The 25,802-nt window shown below is 46.5% G+C and overlaps 1 protein-coding gene across 9 annotated transcripts in view; it reads right to left on the bottom strand.

Moving 5' to 3' along the window:
• LOC116956329 (disks large homolog 2-like) overlaps positions 1-25,802 on the bottom strand; it is a 539,014-nt gene that overhangs the window by 265,422 nt on the left and 247,790 nt on the right. For all 9 annotated transcript variants that reach the window (XM_076054104.1, XM_032977873.2, XM_076054103.1 and 6 more), the window contains one exon: positions 9,481-9,648. In XM_076054104.1, coding sequence (XP_075910219.1) covers positions 9,481-9,648 — 168 coding nt within the window. The remainder of the gene's footprint in view (positions 1-9,480; positions 9,649-25,802) is intronic.

The following is a 25,802-nucleotide window of genomic DNA, read 5'->3' as shown; positions in this document are numbered from 1 at the left end:
CTCCCAGTGTGAATCTATAGATCTCTGTGTGTGAGTCCGTGGGGCCCTACGTGAGTCTATGGGTCCCAGTGTGAATCTATAGATCTCTGTGTGTGAGTCCGTGGGGCCCTACGTGAGTCTATGGGTCCCAGTGTGAATCTATAGATCTCTGTGCGTGAGTCCGTGGGGCCCTACGTGAGTCTATGGCTCCCAGTGTGAATCTATAGATCTCTGTGCGTGAGTCCGTGGGGCCCTACGTGAGTCTATGGCTCCCAGTGTGAATCTATAGATCTCTGTGCGTGAGTCCGTGGGGCCCTACGTGAGTCTATGGGTCCCAGTGTGAATCTATAGATCTCTGTGCGTGAGTCCGTGGGGCCCTACGTGAGTCTATGGCTCCCAGTGTGAATCTATAGATCTCTGTGTGTGAGTCCGTGGGGCCCTACGTGAGTCTATGGCTCCCAGTGTGAATCTATAGATCTCTGTGCGTGAGTCCGTGGGGCCCTACGTGAGTCTATGGCTCCCAGTGTGAATCTATAGATCTCTGTGCGTGAGTCCGTGGGGCCCTACGTGAGTCTATGGATCCCAGTGTGAATCTATAGATCTCTGTGCGTGAGCCCGTGGGGCCCTACGTGAGTCTATGGGTCCCAGTGTGAATCTATAGATCTCTGTGCGTGAGTCCGTGGGGCCCTACGTGAGTCTATGGCTCCCAGTGTGAATCTATAGATCACTGTGCGTGAGTCCGTGGGGCCCTACGTGAGTCTATGGGTCCCAGTGTGAATCTATAGATCTCTGTGTGAGTCCGTGGGGCCCTACGTGAGTCTATGGCTCCCAGTGTGAATCTATAGATCTGTGTGAGTCTATGGGTCTCTATGTGTGTTGGTCTCAATTTGAATCTATAGAAATCTGTGTGAAGCCATGAGTCCCTACGTGAGTCTATGGGTCCCAGTGTGAATCTATAGATCTCTGTGCGTGAGTCCGTGGGGCTCTACGTGAGTCTATGGCTCCCAGTGTGAATCTATAGATCACTGTGCGTGAGTCCGTGGGGCCCTACGTGAGTCTATGGGTCCCAGTGTGAATCTATAGATCTGTGTGAGTCTATGGGCTCTATGTGTGTTGGTCTCAATTTGAATCTATAGAAATCTGTGTGAGTTCGTGAGTCTCTACGTGAGTCTATGGGTTGCAGTGTGAATCTATAGATCTGTGTGAGTCTATGGGTCTCTATGTGTGTTGGTCTCAATTTGAATCTATAGAAATCTGTGTGAAGCCATGAGTCCCTACGTGAGTCTATGGGTCCCAGTGTGAATCTATATATCTCTGTGTGAGTCTATGGGTCTCTATGCGTGTGTGTCTCAATTTTAATCTTTAGAACTCTGTGTGGGTCTATGGGTCTCTATGTTAGTGCATGGGTCTCTATGTGAGTCTATGAGTGTGTGGGGCTCAGTGTGAAACTGTAAATTTCCTCTTCGTGTGGCTGATGTTGAGACTATGTATATCTGTATGTATCTGCATCGTTATGTGTCTCTATGGGTCTCTATGTATATCTTGGTCTCTCTGTATCTCGATGTGTCTCTGTGGGTTTCTATTATCTATTTGTATCTCTTATGTGTCACGATGGGTCTCTATGTATCGATGGTTCTCTAGGTATCTCTTGGTATCTCTGTGTATCTCTATGTATCTCAATGGGTCTCTATGTATCACTGACTCGATATGTATCTCTTGGTCTTTCTGTATCTCTATGTATCTCTGTGGGTTTCTATTATCTCTTTGAACATCTCTGTATCACTTACGTCACTATGGTTCTCTATGTATCAGTCATTCTCTATGTATCTCTCGGTCTCTCTCTGTGTCTGTATGCATCTCTCTGGGTTTCTATGTGTCTCCATGAATCTTTATGCATCTCTATGGGTCTCTATGTATTGATAATTACGTATCTCAGTCTCTCTGTATCTTTATGTGTCTCTGTGGGCTTCAGTGTGTCTCTATGAATCTCTATGTATCTCTACGTATCTCTAAGAGTCTCTATGTATCTCCTGGTCTCTCTGTATATCTTTGTGTCTCTGTGAGTTTCTGTGCGTCTCTATGGATCTCTATGGGTCCCAATGACATTTCCGCAGCCCAGGCCACTCTTGCAAATGCGTCCCAAATACCCTGGGTCCCTTGAAAGATGATCAGCTGGCTAAAAAAAATATATATAAACGTCGATAACGTATCTCCAATATATATATTTTTTCCCAGCCTGCCCTATCTCTCTCCGTCTCGCAAATTCCGGAATTAAATCCGTGAAGGAAAAAAAAACAACGTCAGTTATCTTTGTTTTTACTTACAGAGACCAGCATTTCATTTCTGGAAGGCGAGGGATGATCAACGATGGCATCGCCAGATAAATTACGACACAATTTGCGAGGCATCTGCGCGTAATGTCGTTTAACGCTCCGCAATTATCTGACGAGCGTCCTCATGACACCACCGCCACCACCACCACCACCGCCACATCCGCCAATTTCCCGTGAATGCCACATTCGTAATCTACGCGCCGGATTCTTTGTCGTCAAGATTTGAATACTTTTGTTTGTCGTAATTTTTGGTTATCTGATGAGCCACCGTTCAGAAGCAATAACACCGCGTAAATAAATATGTAATAATCATGCGGTGTGCTTGTGTTGGGGGAGCGGTGGCACAGCGGTTAGCGCTCCGCGCTTCGAATCCCGCAGAGACCCGAGTTCAATTCCTGCTCACGGCCGCCAACACCACCGGTGACGATCATTAAAATATACGTGTGTCGTCTCAGTCAGTCGACCCGTGGCACCTGGGTCTGCCCCGTGACCTCCTGCCAACGAGCGTTCGACGCTTCACGTGGCCTCAAGGTGCACATGGCCTGGCACAAGCGTCGTGGCGATGTCACCGCCACTTAGTGGCGAATGGCGGTTGTTGTTTGTTTGTTGTTGTGTTGCCAATCCACTGCTGCATCGAGGTCTCCCCGCACTCTATCAGGCAACATATAAGAAGGGGGGGGGGGTGGGGGGGGGGGAATTGCTTGACTTGACTTGACCATGTGGGTTTGTCAAGGGGACGTATCGGCAGTAAAGGCAGGCGTGGTTCAGCTGTCACCCGCCACTGATGTTAGCCGCGTCCCGGGAATCCAGATTGGATCCCCGGAGCGGTTAAGCTACGCCGCGCTACGAACCCGGCAGAGGCCCCAGCTCGGTTCCCGCTCACGGCCACCACCAACACCCGCCAGTGACGATTATCTGAACCGGTACTGGGCCTCCCCCCTAGGTCTACTCAGCCTCAAATGAGTACCTGGGTGCGGTGTGTCGTAGAAAACATCGCCACTGGGGAGACAACGGCGTTCCTCCCCCCACACACCCACCCACCCACCCCCCAGAAGAACCGTCTCCTGCAATTGTCAATTGTGGTCTCTCTATGGAGTGACCGGCCTCGCCCATGGGAACGTGGAATTTCCACAAGCACGCGCGTTCTGACTTAACCCCCCCCCTCCCCCACGGTGAAGTCTCACCGGCGCCGAGCTACGAGTGCAGAAATTAAGAACAAAAAAGCACGCCGGCTGCAGTCGATGATCGATAATCTGGGCGCGAGATTATCCGTTCGCGAGATTATCCGGCTGCTTCCAACGTTATCCGGCAGTCCCGTGGGCCGGTTCCGGCGAAAATCGCCCCAAAGGATGTAAGCCCAGTCGGGCTATCGGCACCACCACGTGTTCGTGACAACAACAACAAAGCGGCTATGCTTTGAGTTGTGTCAGGTATATACAGTCTGTTGTACACGACACACGTACGACTCAAACAATAAAAAAACTGCACGTATATACGTAAAATTTTGATTTAAAGCTTTCGTGACTGCAGGGATTAATATTCTTGGTTCTTTCGGTAAAGTCACGTAGAAGGGAAACAATAAAATAATAGAAATATAAAACAATAAAATTATCACGACGTTTCGACTGCAACACAAGCAATCATCATCAGATGTGAAAACCACAGCAACAATAAAATTCTCACGACGCTTCGACTGCAACACAAGCAAAATTTTCTTGCTGTGGTTTTCACACCTGATGATGATTGCTTGTGTTGCAGTCGAAACGTCGTGAGAATTTTATTGTTTATATTTTTTATTATTTTATTGTTTCCCTTCTACGTGACTTTAACCGAAAGAACCAAGAATATGTATATACGTTGTTTCATGACTAATAACTACATTAAAAAAAATACATTAATAAAAACAAACGATTACATACGGTACATGATACAGTACATATAACTTAAACCGTGAAAATACTGCATGTGTCTATACATTGTTTCACGACTAATAACTCGAGAAATAAAAGTTGCATTGTGTAATTCACCGGTCTAAAGGCCGCATTAGTCCCGCGATCGTCAAACACGTGGTTGTGTTGAAACAAGAGAGTAGGGGGCCATCCATAAATGACGTCACGCGATTTTGGACGATTTTTGACCCCCCCCCACCTCGTCACACGGCGTCACAAGAGGTCAGACCCCCCCTCTAATATGACGTCACAAACCTCTGCCCCCCCCCCAAAAAAAAACATGCTTCAAATCGCTTTAAACTATTGTCATTGTAGCGCGTATTTAATGTGGCGCTGCACTCTGATGTTGTAGGAGAAAACATTTAATAAAAAGTCTATTCAATTAAGTAGAACGTGTGGTCTATATTTATTTAAAGTTGCGCATTTGAATGTGACGTCACATTTCTCAAAACCCCTCCTCCCCTCGTCACACATCGTCACAAATGTCTGACCTCCCCCCCCAGGTGCGTGACGTCATTTATGGACGGCCCCTAGGCAGTACTACGTGCATCACCCCATAATGCAGAGTCGTCGAGATTGGAGGTTATAAGTACGGTACAGTAAATAAAAGTAACCTTTGACAGTATGTTTGTCTATTTGTATGTACATTTATGCCAATTGCCCATAGTAAACAAATTTAAAACACGCAAAAAAATCTATACACAACACCTAAAAAAACATAACGTTTTACAAGCTTGTGCAAACATTTTATATTTTAAATAGAAAATCCGGCGCCCTCTTCACCCCCCCCAACCCCCCCCACGAAGCCACCAGATGATCGATAATCTACCGTAATCGATGGTCTACCGTAATCGACGATCTAATGTAATCGACGATTTACCGTAATCGATTATCCACCGTAATCGATTATCTACTGTAATCGATGATCTACCGTAATCGATTATCTACTGGGGTTTCAACACCTCGTCATTGGTTTGCGACGAGCTCAGCCCCTCTCCGAGACTATTACTGCAATGAAGCAAATTTCAAGAATCGGTGAATACGCGAATATTTAAGCGCGAAGCAACATCGCCAATTTGTTTGCGCTCGCGTTGCCAACGAGAGCCTGCGTTTTAATCAAAGACAAACAAATTGAACATCGGAGCGGCCTAGATGAGGCGAAACCGATGAGCGGCTGGCACTCGTGCAGTCGAGAAACTGGGGGCCAGCCCGGGGTTAAAGGCTGGCTCACTTCTCGACACAATGGAAAAACAAATCTTAAGAAAAAATATATATATAAGAAAAAATACATTTTAATCACATTTAAAAAGTCACCAGCGAGAGGAAAAAAATCACGAGGGAGGGAAAAAGAGAGAGAAAATCAGGAAGGAGAGAAACATCGCGAGGGAGATAAATGATCACGAGGGAGAAGAAAATCTTCACGAAGTAGAGAAAGATCATGAAGGAGAGAAAAAAATTACGAGGGAGAAGGAAAAAAATCACGAGGTAGAGAAAGAATCAGGAAGGAGAGAAAAAATTACGAGAGAGATAAAAAAATCACGAGTGAGAGAAAAAATCACGAGGGAGACAAAAAAATTACGAAGGAGACAAATAAATGAGGAAGGAGGGAACAAATCAGGAAGGAGAGAAAAATTCACGAGGGAGAGGATAAAAATCACGAGTGAGAGAAAAAATCACGAGGGAGACAAAAAAATCACGAAGAGCAAAAATAATGGAGAGAAAAAATCACGGAGAGAAAAAATCACGAGTGAGACAAAAAAATTACGAGGGAGACAAAAAAAATCACGAAGGAGAGAAAAAAATGAGAAAGGAGGGAACAAATCAGGAAGGAGAGAAAAATTCACAAGGGAGAGAATAAAAATCACGAGTGAGAAAAAATCACGAGGGAAACAAAAAAAATAACGGAGAGCAAAAATAATGAAGAGAAAAAAATCACAGAGAGAAAAGAATCACGAGGGAGACAAAAAAATTACGAGGGAGAGAAAAAAATCAAGGAGAGAAAAAAATCAGGAAGGAGAGAAAAAATCACGACGGAGAAGAAAAAAATCACGAAGAGAAAAGATCACGAGGGAGAGAAAAAAATCATGACTGAGAGAAAATCACGAGGGAGAGAAAAAATCACGATAGAGAAGAAAAAATCACGAAGAGAAAAGATCACGAGGGAGAGAGAAAAAATCATGACTGAGAGAAAATCACGAAGGAGAGAAAAAATCACGACGGAGAAGAAAAAATCACGAAGAGAAAAGATCACGAGGGAGAGAAAAAAATCATGACTGAGAGAAAATCACGAGGGAGAGAAAAAATCACGACAGAGAAGAAAAAAATCACGAAGAGAAAAGATCACGAGGGAGAGAAAAAAAATCATGACTGAGAGAAAATCACGAGGGAGAGAACAAATCACGAGGAGAAAATGGTACAAAAGCATCTGCGTTCGAGTCAACGACAGAAGAGAAATGATGAACGCCCTGAACCCTTATGAAAGCATTACTGCCATCATTGCAATCATCATCATCATCACTATCACCACCACCACCATCATCATCATCGACACCACTGGCTCAGTGGGATTTACCTGGTCAGAAACGGGGCACTCATTGTTTTCCCACACGTGTCCCCGTTCCTTTGATTCCACGTGAGCTGTTTGTTTTTTCCCCCCCTTACCGCTCAATATACTGTACGTCGTTGAAAACACAAATGAAACGACGCAGCATTATCTCGCCACACCAAAATGTATCTTTAAGAGAGGGGAAAAGAAATGCCCACTTGGGGAACCAAACACATTCTTGGACAATTCTGTATCAAAGCTCAAAACAGGTCAACTCCATTAATTCTAATTCTGCTTCAATAATCTCACGACATGGGCCTCTGCCAAACTCCCTCCAGACCTGAGCGCAATCCATTCTCATTTTCATACGGTTCATTATACAACGCGACGTTCATTTTAAAGTGTAGACTGAAAATCTCGATTTCTTTAGAACTGCTTTTTGTGTTCAGTTTGTTGTCCTTCCAAGGCGCCCCTGATTGGCTACGTACGGTGACAATAGCGTAAATAACCTCTTGTTGTAGCAGCTCTCTCGCTGTGTTCTTCCTGATTCAGCACTTCTACTGCTGCATTGTTTTTTTCCGCCTGAGGACGATCGCTTGTGTTGCAATCGAAACGTCGTGACACAGGGTGTTTCAAAACAGATGGACCAAATTTCAAAGCAGTATATTTCACGATGGCAACATGTTACAATTACACAAAAAGTTACAAACGGTTTAATGAGTTATCACGTTTTACTAGCCATTTTATAAATGCTCTATGTGTCCTCCATCTGCTGTACGGAGAACATCGAGATGATAGTTGAATTCGTCCCAAACGCCTCTCAAAGTGTCTTCTTCCACTGAAGTCACCGCTTGCCGTGATTCTGTTTTTGAGGTCATCCAGATTAGTCGCTAATGGTGGCACAAAAACACGGTCTTTGACGTATGCCCACAAGAAAAAGTCGCAGGGTGTGGTGATGTCTGGGGGTGATCTTGGGGGCCAAGAGTGTAGCGCCAAGTCTTAGGGTCCCGTGCGACCTATCCAATGTTGAGGCAGTGTTGTCTTGTGAATGACTGAGGCTGGGGGCTGTTTGTGCGCTGGGAGAGGCATTTAGCGGTAATCATTTGAAACTCTATGCCCCGCCCTCTCTATGCCCCGCCCTCTCCATGCCCCGCCCTCTCCATGCCCCGCCCTCTCCATGCCCCACCCTCTCCATGCCCCGCCCTCTCCATGCCCCGCCCTCTCTATGCCCCGCCCTTTCAAGTGGTAAGCGTTTCATTCATGGGCGGTTCGTGGTTGCAGAGATATAGCGATTTCAAATCGGGTCCATCTTTTTAAAACACCCTGTATATAATTTTTTATTTTATTTTTCTACCTACGTGACTTTACCAAAATAACCAAAGAGTATGGATTTCTGCAGTCACGAAAGCTTCAAATCAAGATTGGTGACAAAGAAGTTCCACGTACACGCACGCGCGCGGACGTTTGCACCGCGGAAAAAAAAATGCCCTCTCCTTAATTTATTCAAATCCAATTTGTAAACCAACATGTGTGCGCACACGTAAACAGGTATGAATAAATATTGCCCACAGCACCCCGAGAATTTGGAGCACATTACCCAGCGGTGAAAAATAAAGCACCTCCCAAAATAATTTCCGCAATTATACTTACGCACGCGCGCACACGCGCGCGCGCGAGCGTACACGAAGCGGCAGCGAATTATTCGCCGTTGCAATTAAGGTTAAAATGCGTGTCCATTTCACGCGACTGCAAATGCGGTAACTGTGTGGCTGCGATGCATTGAGTGTGCCGTAAATCCAAATGTGATGGCTCGCGCTGGGTAGCGGTCGTTCGGTTCGTACGTAGCCACATAAACATTTAGAAGGGAGCGAACGATTTCTGGAAACGTAACGGATTTGAATACGCGTTGAGTTTTCATCACGCCACATACTGTGTACGTTAAGTAAGTTGTTATATAAAGTCAAGGATGATGAAATATTTTGCGTATCATTTTGCACAATACTGTATTGTAAAAAATATTTTTTTTGCCAGCTGGCAGCGATGTCACCCACATCCCACAACGATGGGCCAGGTTCGTGAGTCGCGGTGAAGAATACCATGAGGGGTGTTCTCTGGGTCTTTGAGTATCAAAATACGAAATTTATTGAGACTGGAAGGGTCAAAATGTTAGGGTTTAGGAGTCGGGGGTTTAGGGATATGGTTCGGGAGACAGGATAAGCGTTTAGGGCTCATGGGTTAGGGTTATGATGTTCGAACTAGGGTTTTAGCATTGGAGGTTAGAGTGAAAGGTAATGGGTTGGGGTATAGGATTAAGTTCGGCCTATGGTTAAGGGGTCAAGGGTAGGATTAGGATGTTAGAGAGCTATTGTTGGGTGTTCAGGTCATAGTTGAAATGATGGCCAAGATCTGGGCTAGGCTTAGGGGGGTTTGGTCCAGGATGCCCAACTTCACGTAAGAGATCTGAGTGAGGTTTATAGATTTGGGGTTTTGTTGAGGCATTACGGTTATAGATTTAGGTAGGCCTGTGCGATGGTTAGAGGCTTGGCTGTCAGGTTTGGCGTTAATGGCTTACGTCCGGGGCACGCGCCTTCGTGAGGCTCGACGCCTCGACCCAGGCCCGAGGCCTAGACGCAGGCCCGAGGCCTAGACGCAGGCCCGAGGCCTAGATGATTACCTTCATGGGGGAGAGCTGCGTGAGAGCCACGTATCCGTGGACGTTCTCCACTTGCGAGAGGCTCTTCTCCGCCACGTGCACCAGCTCCGGGGGGCTCTTCATCTCGCTGCCGGAGTGCGGGGGGCTGTTCTCGGGGGGCGTGTGGTCCTCATCCTGATAGCGGTATTTCTGCAAACATGCGGCGCGAGACGGGCGGGTCAGAGGCCGTGTCAGAGTCGGTCAGAATTTCTTGATTTGGACATGGAGGGATCCGATGAGCCGTGGCGCATTTTTTTCACAGATGTCCAGGGAAGGTCACCGCGCACGACGCGGTCACGGCACAACACAGCAATGAGTCAAAGTATTCGTTGTATTTCAGTGTTACAAAAACGCTTCAATTCAACACTGCCCCTTTAAGGTAAAGGTACAGGCCTGCACTTGCTCGCTCACACCACTGCTGGCGGAAGGCCCTCCACTAGAGGGGTATTCTTGGCCTGTTCTTCCACGCTAGCCACACGTCTTGGAATACAATGTGTCCCACCAAACGTGACCTGCATATCAACTAACGTACGTATGTTGAACTTCTTTCAAACCGTACGTAGGCAACCGTGATAATTGGATGGCGTGGGGAAAGGACAACAAACTGAACACGAAAAGCAGTTCTAAGGGAATTCGTTTTCAATCGAGATGATTTAAAAGTGCTTAGCTTCAGTGGTTTCCTAATATCGGAAGGAAGAGCGTTCCAGACGGCCGCAGAAGCGCACCTGAGAGCGCGAGATGCAGTGACCGTCTTTGTTTGATGGTTAGCCAAAAACCGCTGCTGCGAGGATGACCATAGTTGCGTGATGGTTTACGCTCCTTGACAATATCAGTAAGGTGTTGTGCTTCATTTGTGGCATTTATTATACTGCTGGGTGGACAGAGGCAGAAAGGGCTTGAAGAAAATTGCACCATTGTTTCAACTGTGATGCCAGGGGAATAAAGCGGTGTTGATCCCTTGGATTTCAAGTCCAGCATGCTAATGATTATACACCACAGCAGCATCTTACTGCACTATAAATCAATAAAGATTTTCTTTAGATGACAAAATTAAATCACTGCGGTCCTTCCACAATTAAGACGGTCATATTAGAGATTAAAAAAACACAAATAGTTGGCTGATATTTCAGCAAGCTATTGCCCTTCTACAGATTGGAGAGGTGGAGCATGGTGACATGGAGAAAGCTGACGAATGAAGAGTTTATAATTGGAATATAATTACAATTTTTACGTTACACTCAACAGCAACAAAAAACGTTACCGTCATGTCAAAAACTGTAAAAAAAAAATGCCCCACTTTTCTCAGGACCCTTACGATGTCAAGTGATATCTCTGAAGAAGGTCCATTGCCTGAAACATCGGCCTATTATGTAACTGCTGAATACAGTAAAAAAAGGCCCGAATGATACGTACAAACGCAGCAGATTTTCGATCGGTTAGTAACGGGAGTCCATATTTAATGGGGAATTAAACCAAACGGACCTCGGAATTTTTAAATCGCAAAGTATTTCCGCTTGTACCCTCCGTGCATTTAATTTGGTCGGAGAGTGCGAGGGGTGGTGTTTAGCGGAGGAGAAGGGAATGGCAAACATCTCGGCGGTCATCTGCGGCTGATGATTTTATTCATTCCGTTATTCCACACGTCCAGCGAGACATAGAGGCCCCATTAAACCGGCACCACTCTACAGCTCCATTACCCAGGGCCTTGTTATTACATCCACAGGCGATGCGAACCGCCAGCGATATATATTTTAACCAATCTTGCGTGTTTTTTATTACCAGCTATGCTGCTCAGATGCGACAATCCCTACTCTCGCTCTCTCTCTCTCTACCCTCTCGCCCTCTCGCTATCTCCTTCCTTTTACCCTTCATGCTCCCTTCACTGGAAACCGGGCGCCAAGGTGGCGAGGTGTTAACTGCCTCGCCTGGTGTGCAGGAAGTCGTGGGTTCGATCCCGACCCTGATGCCACGGTGGCTAAGGGATGTTAACTACCTCGCCTGGTATGCAGGATGTCGTGGGTTCCCATCCCGACCCTGACGCCTGCTGTACGTTTCGAGTTTGCGTGTCTCTCTCTCATCATCATCAAGGTGGCTAGGAGATGTTAACTACCTCGCCTGGTATGCAGGAGGTCGTGGGTTCCCATCCCGACACTGACGCCTGCTGCTGTATATTTGTAGTTTGCGTGTCTCTCTCCCCGTGGTCGCGTGGATTTTTCTCCGGTTCCTCTCATGGTTGGGAGGCGGCACACGAACCCCTGCCCCCCCCCCCCCACCCTTCCAAATATAGAAGAAGTCCAACTCCGCCTATCCCCTTATCCAAAAAAGTGAAACGTTCTGCACATATACGGACCGTAACCACCGTGCAGCCACTAATGTTAAACCCAAGCACTATTCGGCGCGCAGCTCCGAATTATGAACGGCGTAACTCGGCGTTGAGTTTGCGAGGAGAGGGTGGGAAACTTTGTCCCAAGCACCCACCACCCCCGTTGGCGAAAAGGCGGCCGTGTCGCCAAGTATCCATTGATAACCAGACCGCTCAATGTTCACAATTTTTTTTTAATTCCGTGAAGTGCCATGCGTTGCTAGAACTCGAAATCGACGGAGCTTGGGAAGTCATACTTTTGTTGTTGTTGTTGGTGTCCGACCCTATACCTGCGAAACGTGGTCCCGTTGTCAACGAAACGTCGGTCTAACAGATATGTTGTTGCTAGGGGAGTAAGACCAGGAGAGGCCGGAGGGAAGCCGTGAGGCAGCGCGGAGGAAGTGGATGCAGAATCAGAATATGTATTCAGAGACCAGAGGAATCCGCTGGGCTGCCAAGCTCCGTTTCTTACGGATGTCCCAGTAGGGAGCGGGTAAGAATGTTACGTAACAATAGTTTTGACCATTTCTGGCAAAAAAAATAGTTGTGTTAAGATGTTAAAACGCCAAACTGAAACCTTTTGCAAGGAATCATCTCTGCGTTCACCACACACGCACTTGTGGTGAACATGCAAACATAAAACATGCTCATATTCTTAGCTCTTTCGGTAAAGTCACGTTGAAGGGAAACAATAAAATAATAAAATATATAAAACAATATAAATTCTCACGACGTGTTATGGTCGAAACGTCGTGAGATTTTTTATTGTTTTATATATATTTTATTGTTTCCCTTCAACGTGACTTTACCGAAAGAGCTAAGAATATGAATTACTGCAGTCACGAAAGCTTTAAATCAAAATAAAACATGCTCCTCTGGTTGTCTATGATGATGCATTGTCTTTGAAACTGATTGGTCCACATCAGAGACACCAATCAGTTTCAAAGGCAATGCATCACATAATATCAGAGCATTTCTCTATAGATACATAGAGACCCATATAGATGTACAGTATAGACTAAATGAAACTATTTTTTAATTTTTTACACATTTTTTATTATTATTACACGCTTTTTATTAACTCTGTTGTTGTTGTATCCTCAAATCTTGTAACTCAATTTTAACCCACTTCCCAATGTGGTATCGACTGCAAACTTGGTATACTTATGTCATACTGATGACAATACTATTTTCTATCATAACAAAATAAATAAAAAATATTTAAACATCATTTTTTATATGTTATGTCTCGGCTTGGCTCTAATTGTCCACGCTCAACTGACGTTGGCTGTGATTGGCCACGGTCCCCCTTACGTCGTGGCAAGCTTCGGGGCCACTTCCTGGAGTCGTGGAGTTCTGCCATTACTCGTACCGGTACATTTCATTAAAGCGTGTTTTAAAAAAAAGTTTTTTAAAAATATATATTACTTATTTATTTTACCGTGTGTAAGGCCCACTGAGCTGCTCAGCTCTTTTTTGAGAAGCGACCCTGACCGTCACAAACCGAAGTGGGTTCATCGTCACCGCGTGTACATTTACGGCGGCCAAATATTCCGGACGCGTCGACGTCGACTCTAAACGTGGAGGGAAACACCGGGAGGACCCGCAGGAACAATCCACGCGACCACGCGAAGAGAGAGGAAGAGACAGAGACAGAGAGAGAGACACGCAAACTCTAGATATACAGCAGGCGTCAGGGTCGGGAATGGCACCTCCGACCTCCAGGCGAGGTAGTAAACACCTCGCTAAAGTGGCGAGGTAAACGTGAGCTGCTGCGATGGTGACGACGACGACTTCTGAGATTGACACCAAACGACGACGACAAAGTGAAAATGCCAAAAACCCGGGCGCTCTTTGCGGGAAACCCAACATCGTTGATGCCGCGAGCCGGGGATCTGGAAGGAGCATCGATCGTAATGGCATCACGGCGCACGAGGCTCGCTAATCCCCAGCACGTTGCGTTTTTGTTTTATTTCTCCTCCCTCCCATACCACACACACGTGTCGGTGATGTGCAGCGCGTCTTCTTCCGACGTTGGGGAGCCGGACAAGCCCCGCTCTGTGGACGGCACCCTCCACGTGTTCACCTTCTGAAGCGCTCGCTCGTCACCGTGGCGTGCGCGATGAACACCACCACGTGGCTTTTATTTCGTGTTGTGCGCGGTGCATTTAGCGCGTGGATTTATAGCATTTGATTTGATTTGTGTTGCTGGTGACTTTGTGTATTTTCATATTGGAATCGCCTCCATAGCTGTTGCTGCTGGCGGCAATAAATGTTATTTAAAAGTCAAAGTCTCTCCCATCATCATTATTATTATGATTTATACAGGAACGATTTGTCACGTCACCCCCGCCGCATGGCTTGTCCAGTGAGCATGGCTTGTCCCGATTATTACACCCAACGAGCACGTCCCACTTGCCACGGCTCGTACAGCTTTAGCAGATATTTTACACCCCCCAACCCCCATCTAACCCCCCTCCGTTGTGTCGCTTGCTTAGTTTTGTGCATGCGTGCGTGTGCGTGCGTGCGCATGTGCGCGTGACTTTGTGTGGGGGAGCGGTGGTTTGGCGGTTAGCGCTACGCTGCCCTACGAACCTGGCGACCCGAGTTCGAGTCCCGCTCACGGCCGACACCGGTGACGATTATCTGAACCGGTCCTGGGCCTCCCCTAGGTCGACTCAGAATCAAATGAGTACCTGGGTGCGGTGTGTAGTAAACACCGCCGCTGGGGAGACAAAGGTGGCCGGGCGTGGTGCTGGCCCCTCACCCCCTCGTGTGCCTTCCTGTAAGTGTGTCTGAAAGTACGGTGCAGTTCAACTCATCCTTAAGTTTGACTCGAGGGGTTTTTGAAGGGGGTGGCAAAAAAAAATAGAGAGAAAAAAACACACACAACGAAATTGCTCATTCGAATTGTAAATGCATTTGGCATAACGGTTGCCTCGTCAACATAAGCCAGACGTTAAAAGGGCAGCCTTGGTCCCCGAAGGGCCGCTCCACAAATTCCTCGAGTTCTCGCTGCTCGAGTTAGGCACGCTCGTTACGTCATCTCACACGAGCATCATCCAAGCCCAGCTGCCAACGTCGACGAGTGAATTTGCTTGTAAGCGACCGCTTCACGTGCGTCGCTTGCACTGCGTTTTTTTCTAAATGGATGCTACGTTATCAGAGTTGTCTTTTTTTTGCTACGTTATCAGAGTTGTCTTTTTTGTTTGCATTTTGACCGCTTGCGTTGCGGTTATTGCAAACATGATGCCTTGAATAAAGGTGTCAGTTTTTTGTGCCAGTTAAAAGGGTAAAACCTATTCCTATATCTTGTTACTGGCAAAGGAGGTCTCATAATGTAAATGCTCACCCCGAGCCCTCAATACTCTGATAGTGCGCTGTTTTTGAGTTGTACGCCTTTTGGCGTCCTCTGGTCCAACACCAGTGGAGACTAGGCTCTAAAGAAAGCCGTCTCGGGTGCGGACCAATCAAATTCAAGGACAGTGCATATTATTATCAGAGTTGTCTTTTTTGTTTGCATTTTGACTGCTTGTGTTGTGGTTATTGCAAACATGATGCCTTGAATAAAGGTGTCAGTTTTTGTGCCAGTTAAAAGGGTAAAACCTATTCCTGGATGCTACGTTTTTTTTAAATTCCTAAATGTCATGCCGTCACGCTTCAGGTCGTATCTGTACTACAACTAATATGGCAGATATTTTCTTTTTTATTATAGAAAAGTTTGAAATGATTACAATTAATTATTACAATTATTATTATTTACAATTAATTATTACAATTAATATAACATGGCAGCTTAAATGTGGTTAAATTATTACAATTTAAAATTATGACAATTAATTATTACAATTAATATGGCAGGTTTTTTTGGTTAATTGTTACAATTTTTAATTAGTACAATTATTACAATTTATTATTAAAATAATTATTCAGTATTACAATTAATGAATACAATTATTACAATTAATATTATATTAATATGGCAGATTTAAATAATATGGCAGATATTCTTGGTTCTTTTGGTAAAGTCACGTAGAAGGGAAACAATAAAATAATAAAAATATAAATACGTGACTTTACCGAAAGAACCAAGAATATGAATCCCTGCAGTCACGAAAGCTTTAAATCAATATGGCAGATTTTAATTATATGGCATATTTAATATAATATGGCCGATACAGAAAAGTTAGATACGGCAATCAAATTGGTAATAACCTATATTTAACTTATTATTTATTTTTAAAAATGGAATCATTTTTCTATTGCGATTATGATTTGCTATCTATTTTTCATTTCGCTTATCTCTTCATTATCGATGTACAATTTACTGAGACTTGTTGCAGTATGCCAGAGAAGCAGTGGTGGTGGTTTTCGTTGACGAATCCAGATTTTTGCAACTTCTTGTCTCACGGTAAATCTACGACCACCACCAGTGCGTCATCTCAACCGAGCATCATCCAATCCATCTTCCACGAAATGAGTACCATTCTACGCACAGTTAGCAAGTGGGCGGTCTTTGGAACGGCACAAACGAAAGTCAAGCAATTTATATTTCATCGCGTAAGGCACACTGAGCTGTAAGGCGTAAAGCTCCGGCCGCGTCGCTCGCTGCGTTGCTAACTTGGCGTACGCGCGCGTGCGTCAATCCGCCGCTGGATGAGGGCCTCCTCCCATGCTGTGTGGGTCGTTGTCGGGGGGGCGTGCAGTGGGGGGGGGGGGTGTGTGAGATATTTGAAGCATCGTCGGAGCTGGTGGGGCCGGGATGGGCTAGGGGAGAAGCTATGGTGATTATTTTAAGGGAGGAACTGAAACGGGTTGAAGTGAAGATGTGTGTTTGATGTTTGAAACGAAAAAAAAACTACTTTTGTTTTATTTCACCCGGTAAGGCCCACCGAGCGATAATAGTTCATTATTTTTCAGAAGCGATCTGGCGAAAAAACGACAGCTCAACAAAGCGGCACATCCCGTGGAAATGCATTGCGGTCAAACACTCTGCAACGCACGTTGAGTCTACACGTGGAGGGAAAAAGTCGCCCCCGCCACGTGAACGTCGACTTTCCACCGCCGGTTCAGGGGCCACCACTGGATATGAGCAATGCCGCCCGTTATCTACGAGGCGCTTTGAATAATATAATAGACGGGAAGTAATTACATTTTGATTTGAAGCTTTCGTGACTGCAGGGATTCATATTCTTGGTTCTTTCGGTAAAGTCACCACGTAGAAGGGAAGCAATGAAATAATAAAAACATAAAACAATAAAATTCTCACGACGTTTCGACTGCAACACAAGCAATCATCATCAGGTGTGAAAACCACAGCAAGAAAAAATTTTATAGCTCAAATTTTCTTGCCGTGGTTTTCACACCTGATGATGATTGCTTGTGTTGCAGTCGAAACGTCGTGAGAATTTTATTGTTTTATATTTTTATTATTTTATTGTTTCCCTTCTACGTGACTTTACGGGAAGTAATTATTTAATTATTTCAATTTACTGCTCCAGCCCATGTGGGGCGGAAGGGGCCTTCACTAGAGCGAGCTGTAGCGGAGGCCCCCCTCGAAGAGATGATTTTGGCCTACTCTTCCACGCTGGGCAAACATCTAAATGTGGAGGGGGGAAAACCGGAGGACCCGGAGAAAAATCCACGCAACCACCAGGCAAGGGACACGCAAACTCCAAACATGCGGGTATCAGGGTCGGAATCGAACCCACGACCTCCTGCATACCAGGCGAAGGAGTTAACATCTCGATCCACCGTGGCACCCCGTATTTGGACATTCCCTTCCACACTGGCCACTTGGAACAGGTGGAAGTACCCACACTTTACCCCACCATGCACGACATACCAATCGTAGACTGTGATGTAACCTTTGATTTAAAGCTTTCGTGACTGCAGGGATTCATATTCTTGGTTCTTTCGGTAAAGTCACGTAGAAGGGAAACAATAAAATAATAAAAATGTAAAACAAAATTCTCACGACGTTTCGACTGAAACACAAGCAATCATCATCAGGTGTTAAAACCACACCTGATGAAAACCACACCTGATGATGATTGCTTGTGTTGCAGTCGAAACGTCGTGAGAATTTTATTGTTTTATATTTTTATTATTGTATTGTTTCCCTTTCTACGTGGTGACTTTACCGAAAGAACCAAGAATATGATGTAACCTGTTATGCCGCTCAGTGGACAGAGGCGGTGGTGGGCGGGGAATTCAAAAAAACTTGCCACCTACCCATTGTTTCAGAATCAGAATATCCATGTATACTGGAGGAATCAGATGAGCTATAAAGCTCTTTTTCACAGATGTCCAGTAAACTGGCGCGTCGGGAGATGGAAACGCACCGGCGATCGCTGGATTGCAAGTCCAGCGGGCTGCCCGTCACACCGGAGCGACCGTTTAAATAAAAATAAAAACACCGCTCTGCCTCTATATTTTACTTTTAATTGAGCCAACATATCTGTTGATTCTCAAGGTTCCCTCGGCTGTTAACCAGTTTGCTTGTCTACTTGTACCCCCCCCACCCCCTTCCTTTGCCCTGCGTGCATTTTCATCTGAATCCCTTCGATCAAATCGATCGTTCGCCAGGCCGAGAGACCGGTGAGGCGGAGTGGACACGCCACCGTCTGGCACGAGGATACACAAATCATCGCCTTCGCCAAAATTTGTTTTTTTTTTAATTGCCGCCGGGCACAAACCACGCGCGGGCCGGCACAAGCGGGAATCGTAATTGAAACAAGAAAACATTACAGCAGGAGAGTAAAGCAATGTGTAAAGTAACACGTTTGTACGTATACAACACTTTTTGTTAAAAAAATGTTTCCTGACCGCGCCTTCCGGATTCACCGCGTCGTAAGCGACGAAGAATCCTTTCGAGAAAGCCAATCAAATCAATCGACCAAACTTTATGCTGTCCTACTCAAGGCGCCTGTCTCTTAAAACCAAAGCCTCCCTCCGCCGTACGTAAATGATTACCCTCCATTTAAACTTTAAAACCATGCATTTAAAATCATAATTAAGTGAATCTACAACCAGACATTGCATCTCTAAATGCCGGGCTAAAGAGTTAGCAGTTTTTTTTCCCTTCTCCTTGGATGGTTCAGGGCATTCGCCTTATCCGACACGGCCAGTGAATTCCACAGTATAGGAATTGGCCTTGACTCCAGCACGTCTGTGCAATGTGTTAGAGAACGGTCCGTGGAGAAGGACATCACGCAGAGCTGCTTCTTTGTACATCTCTTCAAGTGAGCCCGTCCGTATGAAAACACTCGAAAGGAATATCGGACACTCGGTGGTGTTCCAAGCCAAGCGCCAGCCGTCCACCAGTGGCCCTTCTCCCGCTCGGCTAAACCCACGGCATACTTTGCGGGGGAGGGGAATCATAAAAGGGGCTAGAGGGGAGGGACGGGAAGGGAGTGGAGGGGCTAAGGGAGGGATAGGGGAAGGGAACGGGCGATGGAGAAGAGGTGGCGAGGCATTGAGAGAGGAACGTCCGGCAACCGCGGGCCGTATGAGGCACCGCAAAATCATTTGGTGTGGCCCTGCCAAGGCAACCGCAGGCGGGACTCGAAATTAAATAAATCTAGGAGCAAACCTGGAAAAGCAGTTGCGAGTAGCAACATAAATCAATACCAGCTAACATCATCACACGCCTCACTAAAGAGAAGCAGTTCCAGCCGTCACATTAGGGGTGAGTTAATTAAATGTTTGACCAAATATAACGGGCTAATTTTTATGTTGATAATTTTGTATGGCCCGCGAGTGATGTTGTATAAATATCCAAATGGCCCTTGGCAGAAAAGAGGTTTCCCACCCCTGCACTAAAGTGATGGGGTTTGTTGGTGACCGTGCCGAGACCTTCGACTTTATTAGTTCCAGAGCCTGAGATCCAGATTCGAACCACATGATCTTGGTGACGCCGACTCAGCAACTCGTTCCCTCGATGCACTCAACCACCTCTGGAAACTTTGAATTTAACAGATCAGGTCGGGTGACAGGTCCACGCAGTCCTGTACCATCTCGTTTCCAGAGAACGACGCCGTTACAAATACTCATTCGATCAGTTGTCAGACTTTCGCAAATTGTAATGCACTCGCTGGATCCGGTACAGGATGTTTACCGTCGTATTAGGTTCTTGATGCCCCTGACTTTCAAAAGAAATTGGTAAAATGAAAAAATACAAGCCGGGGAGAAAAGCCATACGATATGGGGAGGGCATAAAACCAATCTATGATGATTGAAAAATAATGAAATAAATGTGCCCAGCTTGAAAATGCATCTGTTTGTAAATAAAAAAAGTTATATCCAACGTAGCAAAAAAAAAACTAATTTTGTTCTCCAAGCAATGTTTAATTTGAACTTGAAAAATAATATCCACTAGGCACACATTGATTTGGGGCGCATTAGTGTGAGATTGCATTACACACGGGGGAGCGGAGGGCGATACCTCTTCACTTTGGAAGGCATTCAAGGAAAGAAAAGCGCCTTTGTTGCAGGCAGTGTGTGCCGTCGTGGCCGAGATGTTAACTCCCTCGCTTGGTATGCAGGAGGTCGTGGGTTCAATCCCGACCCGAATTCCTGCTGTTTATTTGGAGTTGGCACGTCTCTCTCCCCATGGTGGTCACATGGATTGTTCTCCAGGCTCCTCCGATTTTGCCTTCACCATTTAGAATGCAAACCAAACCATTTTAAGTTTTTTTTTATATTTCACCAGGTAAGGCCTACTCAGGTATATAGCTCTTTTTCAGAAGCGACCTGGCCACACATAACAGCTCAACGAAGTGGCTCATCACGTGGAAACGTTACAGCAGCCGAATACTCTAAACGCGTGACGTTGATTCTAAATGTGGAGGGGAAAACCGGAGGAGCCGGAGAAAAATCCACGCGACCACGGGGAGAGAGAGAGAGAGAGACGCAAACTCCAAACATACAGGCATAAGGGTAATGATCGAACCGACGACCTGCATACTCGGAGAGAGAGTTAACATCTCGCTACCGTAGTGCCTCCTCAATGCGACCAGGCAATTATGTATATATTATTTTTTACCTGACCACAAATGATAGCTCAACGGAGTGGCTTATCGCGCGGAAATTTATAGAAGCCGTAAACTCTGAACGCACGTTTCTAAAAATCGCCGTGTGTTCAGATTACTTGGCTGTCGTAAATTTCCACGTGATGATAAGCCACTTCTTTGGCGCTGTCATTTGTGCCCTTCACCGACCCACGCCACTTGCCAATGGGGTGAAGTATGGACCGACACGGCATTGGGAGGCATTCATCCTGTCGGTGATTGGCAAAGTTCCTCGAAATAAGTAATATTTTAAAAAAAACTTTTTTTTAAAACACGCTTTTATTAATTGTACTAGTGATGGCAAACTCCACGACTCCAGGAAGTGGCCCCGGTCAACGTGAGTTGACCGTGGACAATTAGACCCAAGGCGAAACATAACATATAAAAAATAATGTTTAAAAATATTTTACTTTTATTTTTTATTGACAGAATATAGTATTGTCATCAGTATGACATAAGTATACCAAGTGTGCAGTCGATACCACATTGGGAAGTGGATTAAAATTGAGTTACAAGATTTGAGGATACAACAACGACAACAGAGTGAGTTAAAAGAAAGCGTGTAAAAAAAGATCACACCCAAGCGTCTGCAATACGAGCATCCCCCCTGGTGAACGGTGGATCAATTGAAGAAGTATACAAATCGCATTTTTTTTAAACATTCAGCACAACAACGCCAGCACATGGCGGCCAAATGAAGCATGGCCAAGGCGGAGCGGTTCGCGCTTTGGTGTTCAAAACGGTCGCACGCTTCGCAGGGCAAATTGCAAGCTGAGTGGACCGAAGGGAAGGGCCTCATTGGAGGGCTCAACTCGAAGTTGCGTTCACCTTGAAGATGAACAAAATGTTTTTTTAAAATTTTACTTTCTGTTCCCCCCCCCACCAACCCACCAAATTGTTTTCTGACCAAGCCGTCCGGACTCACCGCGTCGTAAGCGACGAAGAATCCTTTCAGAACGCCAATCACATCGACCTATTAAATGTTATGCTGCTCCTCTAAAGGCGCCAGTCTCTTAAAACCAAGCCTCACCCCTCACTCCCCCGTACGTAAACGATTACCCTCCATTTAAACTTGAAAACCATGCAATTAAAAGAATAATTAAGTGAATCCACAACCATATATTTTATCTCTAAATGCCGGGCTAAACAGTGAGCAGGTTTTTTTTTTCTCTTTAGATGGTTCAGGGCATTCACCTTATCCAGCGCGGTAGGGGAATTCCACAGTATAGGAATGGGCCCTGACTCCAGGCACGGCTGTCGAAATGTGCTCGAGAACGTTCCGTGGAGACGGACACCTCTTCAATTGAGCTCGTCCGCATTAAAACACTCGAAAGGAAAATCAGGCGCTCGGTGGTGCTTCGAGCCAAGTGCCAGCCATCCGCTCGGCGAAACCCACAGCCGTCGTGCCACTTCACGCCACCCCCACCCCTACTCCCCCCACCACCCCCCTTTCTTGCGCCAAAATGCATCCATCTGTCAGCTGTACTCGCCTGCCAGTGACGGCGGACAAATGGGGAGAGGCGATGGGGGTCTCTCCCGATGCCATTTCTAAATGTTAACGGGCACCTTCGGAAAGGCCCCCCCCCCCCACTCCGTTGATTGGCATCTACAGAGAGGGAGACGACGATACGAGTGTTCCTCCTCCAATCAAGCGAGTGACGGGGCAGGTGTTTTGGTTCTCAGTTGGTGAAGCGGGGTGGGGGTGGGTGGGCGGTCAAGGAACGCAACATTCGGAATTGCACTGAGAGGCGCAGAACAAAAAAGAAAGTGGGAACACGCAGAGTCGAGAACGAGCACAGCTGTTATCTCCCTCGCCTGGTACGCAGGAGGCCGTTGGTTCGATCCCGGACCCTGACCATGCCTGTTGTATATTTGGAGTCATGAGGCCTGCCACTTGGTGGTCACGTGGAATGCTCTCCGGGTTCCTCCGGTTTTGTCCTTCACCGCGTTTAGAAACAAAACGCGTTTAGGTTATTTGGTTGCTGCTGTGAATTGCCATGTGATGATGATGATGATATCAGCCACTGTGGCGAGCTATCGCGTGTGACCAAGGTCAACCGTGAAAGAGAGCTCACAGCTCAGTGGGCCTTTATGTGATAAATAAAATAGTTTAGTTTCAAAGATATGGTTTTCGCAGCCGATCCATATTTGTTTTTGGTGCCAGGCCACGTGTTGCGAGTAATATGGTACAAATAATAATAATAATCCGGTGAATCATAATACTGCATGGCTTCGGGTTGCAAGATATGAGTGGCACATAGCAGCGAGAAATTGTGCCACGTGTTTATAAAAAAAGATATATATAATCGACTTTGACTAAACGCAAAAAACAAATGTGGACCATTTATACTGACTTCTGGGACACGAGGGATGATGGCCGATGATGGTCAAGAACATTGAGAGAATGCTTCATCAGGCGTGCTTCCTAACTCTACACTACAGTTCAATGTATTCGTATCTCAGCTACTGCAATATTGTCTGTGCCAGTACAAATGCTTCCTACCTACACAAATTACACATCATCCAAACGAAAGTTGCAAGACTGGCCACCTCTAACAACTTGGCTCCATCTGCTCCTGTGTTTAAGAAACTCAACATGAATACACTCCAAATATGCATCTTTATCTATGAATACACGTAACTCCGAGACATCATACCGAAACCCTTCAAAGTATCCTTCCAGGTGAAATCCCTAATCCATGCGTAAAAACACGAGACATTCTGGCAACCGTCACCCTCCCCACTGCCGCACCACACACACAGAGTCAATTCTCTCTCAGATATTAGATGTTCCGTACTCTGAAATGCCTATCTTCACATTGCCAAAATATCATCACCATCCCTCTATAACTTCAAGCACAGACTACGGGTCAGCCTGATGAGACCAAGTACCGAGTAGTCTCCTCCATGTTGCCCAACTCCCACACACACAAACACACGCACACGAACACACATATACACACGACAACAACAACAACCGCCCTTCGCCACTAAGTGGCGGAGACGTCACCAAGACGCTTGTGCCAGGCCATGTGCACCTTGAGGCCACGTGAAGTGTCGAACGCCCGCGGGCAGAAGGTCACGGGGCAGACCCAGGTGCCACGGGTCGACTGACTGAGATGACTGGCTGGTGCACCACCTGTGCCCCCTACTGTGCCAACCCGCTGTGCTTTAGCCACCCGGCGCTCCGCTCGCTGTTGTGAGCGTCGCTCCTCCGCCCTCCGTTGTTGTTGGAGGGCGACTACCTCCAACTGCCTTACGCAACCGATGAAAAGACATTGCCGCTCGACTGATTCGGAGTGAGACCTCTGCTGTTAAACTGGAGCCGGTCATAAGCACACTGCCTAGGTATGGGAAACTCTCCACTCTCTCCACAACTGTCCCATCACCGATTGGGAGTTGTGGGGGTGGAGTGTCCGATGGTACAAAATACTCAGGTAGGTGCTTAGTTTTGGTGTGGCTGATGGTAAGGCCCCATCTCTTAGTGGCACGCTCCAGTCTCAGCAGCAGCGTCTCCAACTCCTCCTCTGAATGAGCAGCTATTACCAAATGATCGGCATACATAACGTGGTTGAGCAATAGGGAGCCATCCCTTGACTGCACCCGGGCATCGATCAGCCTCCCATTATATCTGTACCAAATGGAGATTCCCCCGGTACAGCTATTGAAGGCTTCACGAACTACGTGGTCAAAATAGATGTTAAATAATGTGGGAGCCAGAGGACATCCCTGTCGCACCCCAAGGTGTACAGGGAATGGCTCTGACTCCCGTCCACGTAGTTTTACCCGGGCCCGCTCACCATCATGAAGGTCCTTAATGATCGTGAGCAGAGGGCCAAGGACTCCAAAAGCACGAAGAACAACCCAGAGCCCAGGCCTACTGATGGTATCATAGGCCTTGACCAGGTCAATAAAGCAGAGATGTAGGTCTTGTTGGAATTCCCAACACCTCTGCTGTAGCAGACGGACAGAAATATGGCATCTATGCAGGACCACCCTTTCCTGAAACCGCATTGGGGCTCCGCAAGCCTCTCCTCAGCGTGCCTGGCGAGGCGATGTTGAATAATCCTTGCCAGGACCTTTCCCGGCACACTGAGGAGTGAGATGCCCCTGTAGTTGTTACAGTCTGTGCGGTCCCCCTTCTTAAAGAGGGGGACCACCAGGGCATCCTTATAATCCTGCGGAACCCGTCCAGTGGTGCAGACTGTTGTTATAATGTCATATAGGGCAGTCTGTGCACAAACGCCACCCTCCCTCAGCATTTCGCTTGGGAGATCATCTCTGGCCGCTGCCTTTCCTGGTCTCAGACTTCGGATCGCCTTCAGTACTTCCTCAACAGATGGTATTTCAACCAGCCATTCACAGGGGGTGACTTCTTCCAATATTTGAGGCACCGCAGCCTCAGCAGGGTCATCCTCACTTTGTGCCACGATGTTTTCCTGGCTGAGGCATTTTCCCTCCCCCAGGACCTCACAGAAATGCTCAGCAAATCTGCAAATCTGTTCCTGGGGGTCGGAGATTGGATCACCGTTTTTCCCCTAATGATGGTAATAGGTGTGGCGCTGCAGGTTACTTTTTTGATGGAATTAAATAGAGATTTGTGATCGCGGGCCACTGAGGCAGACTCCATCTCCTCAGCAACTCGCGACCACCACCCATCCTTGCAGCGTCTCACGGCTCTGCGAACCTCCGAGCGAAGGCTGCGGTAAGCCTCCTCATTCTCTGACGTGGGATTCTGTAGCCGATGACAGTGGGCCTGTCGCTTTTTCTCAACCATCCTGAACACCTCCTCTGTCAGCCAGGATATCTGGGGAGGTCTGGACCGCGTACCCAAAGCAGCCATTGCAGCTGCATGAGTCACAGTTCTAAAC

The sequence above is a fragment of the Petromyzon marinus genome, chromosome 64 (assembly GCF_048934315.1).
Source record: "Petromyzon marinus isolate PM22_M1 ecotype Great Lakes invasive population chromosome 64, UKy_Petmar_22M1.pri1.0, whole genome shotgun sequence".
NCBI classification, from domain to species: Eukaryota; Metazoa; Chordata; class Hyperoartia; order Petromyzontiformes; family Petromyzontidae; genus Petromyzon; species Petromyzon marinus.
Note: the sequence above shows the minus strand (reverse complement) of the source record. Positions and strands in the feature narration are given on the sequence as shown.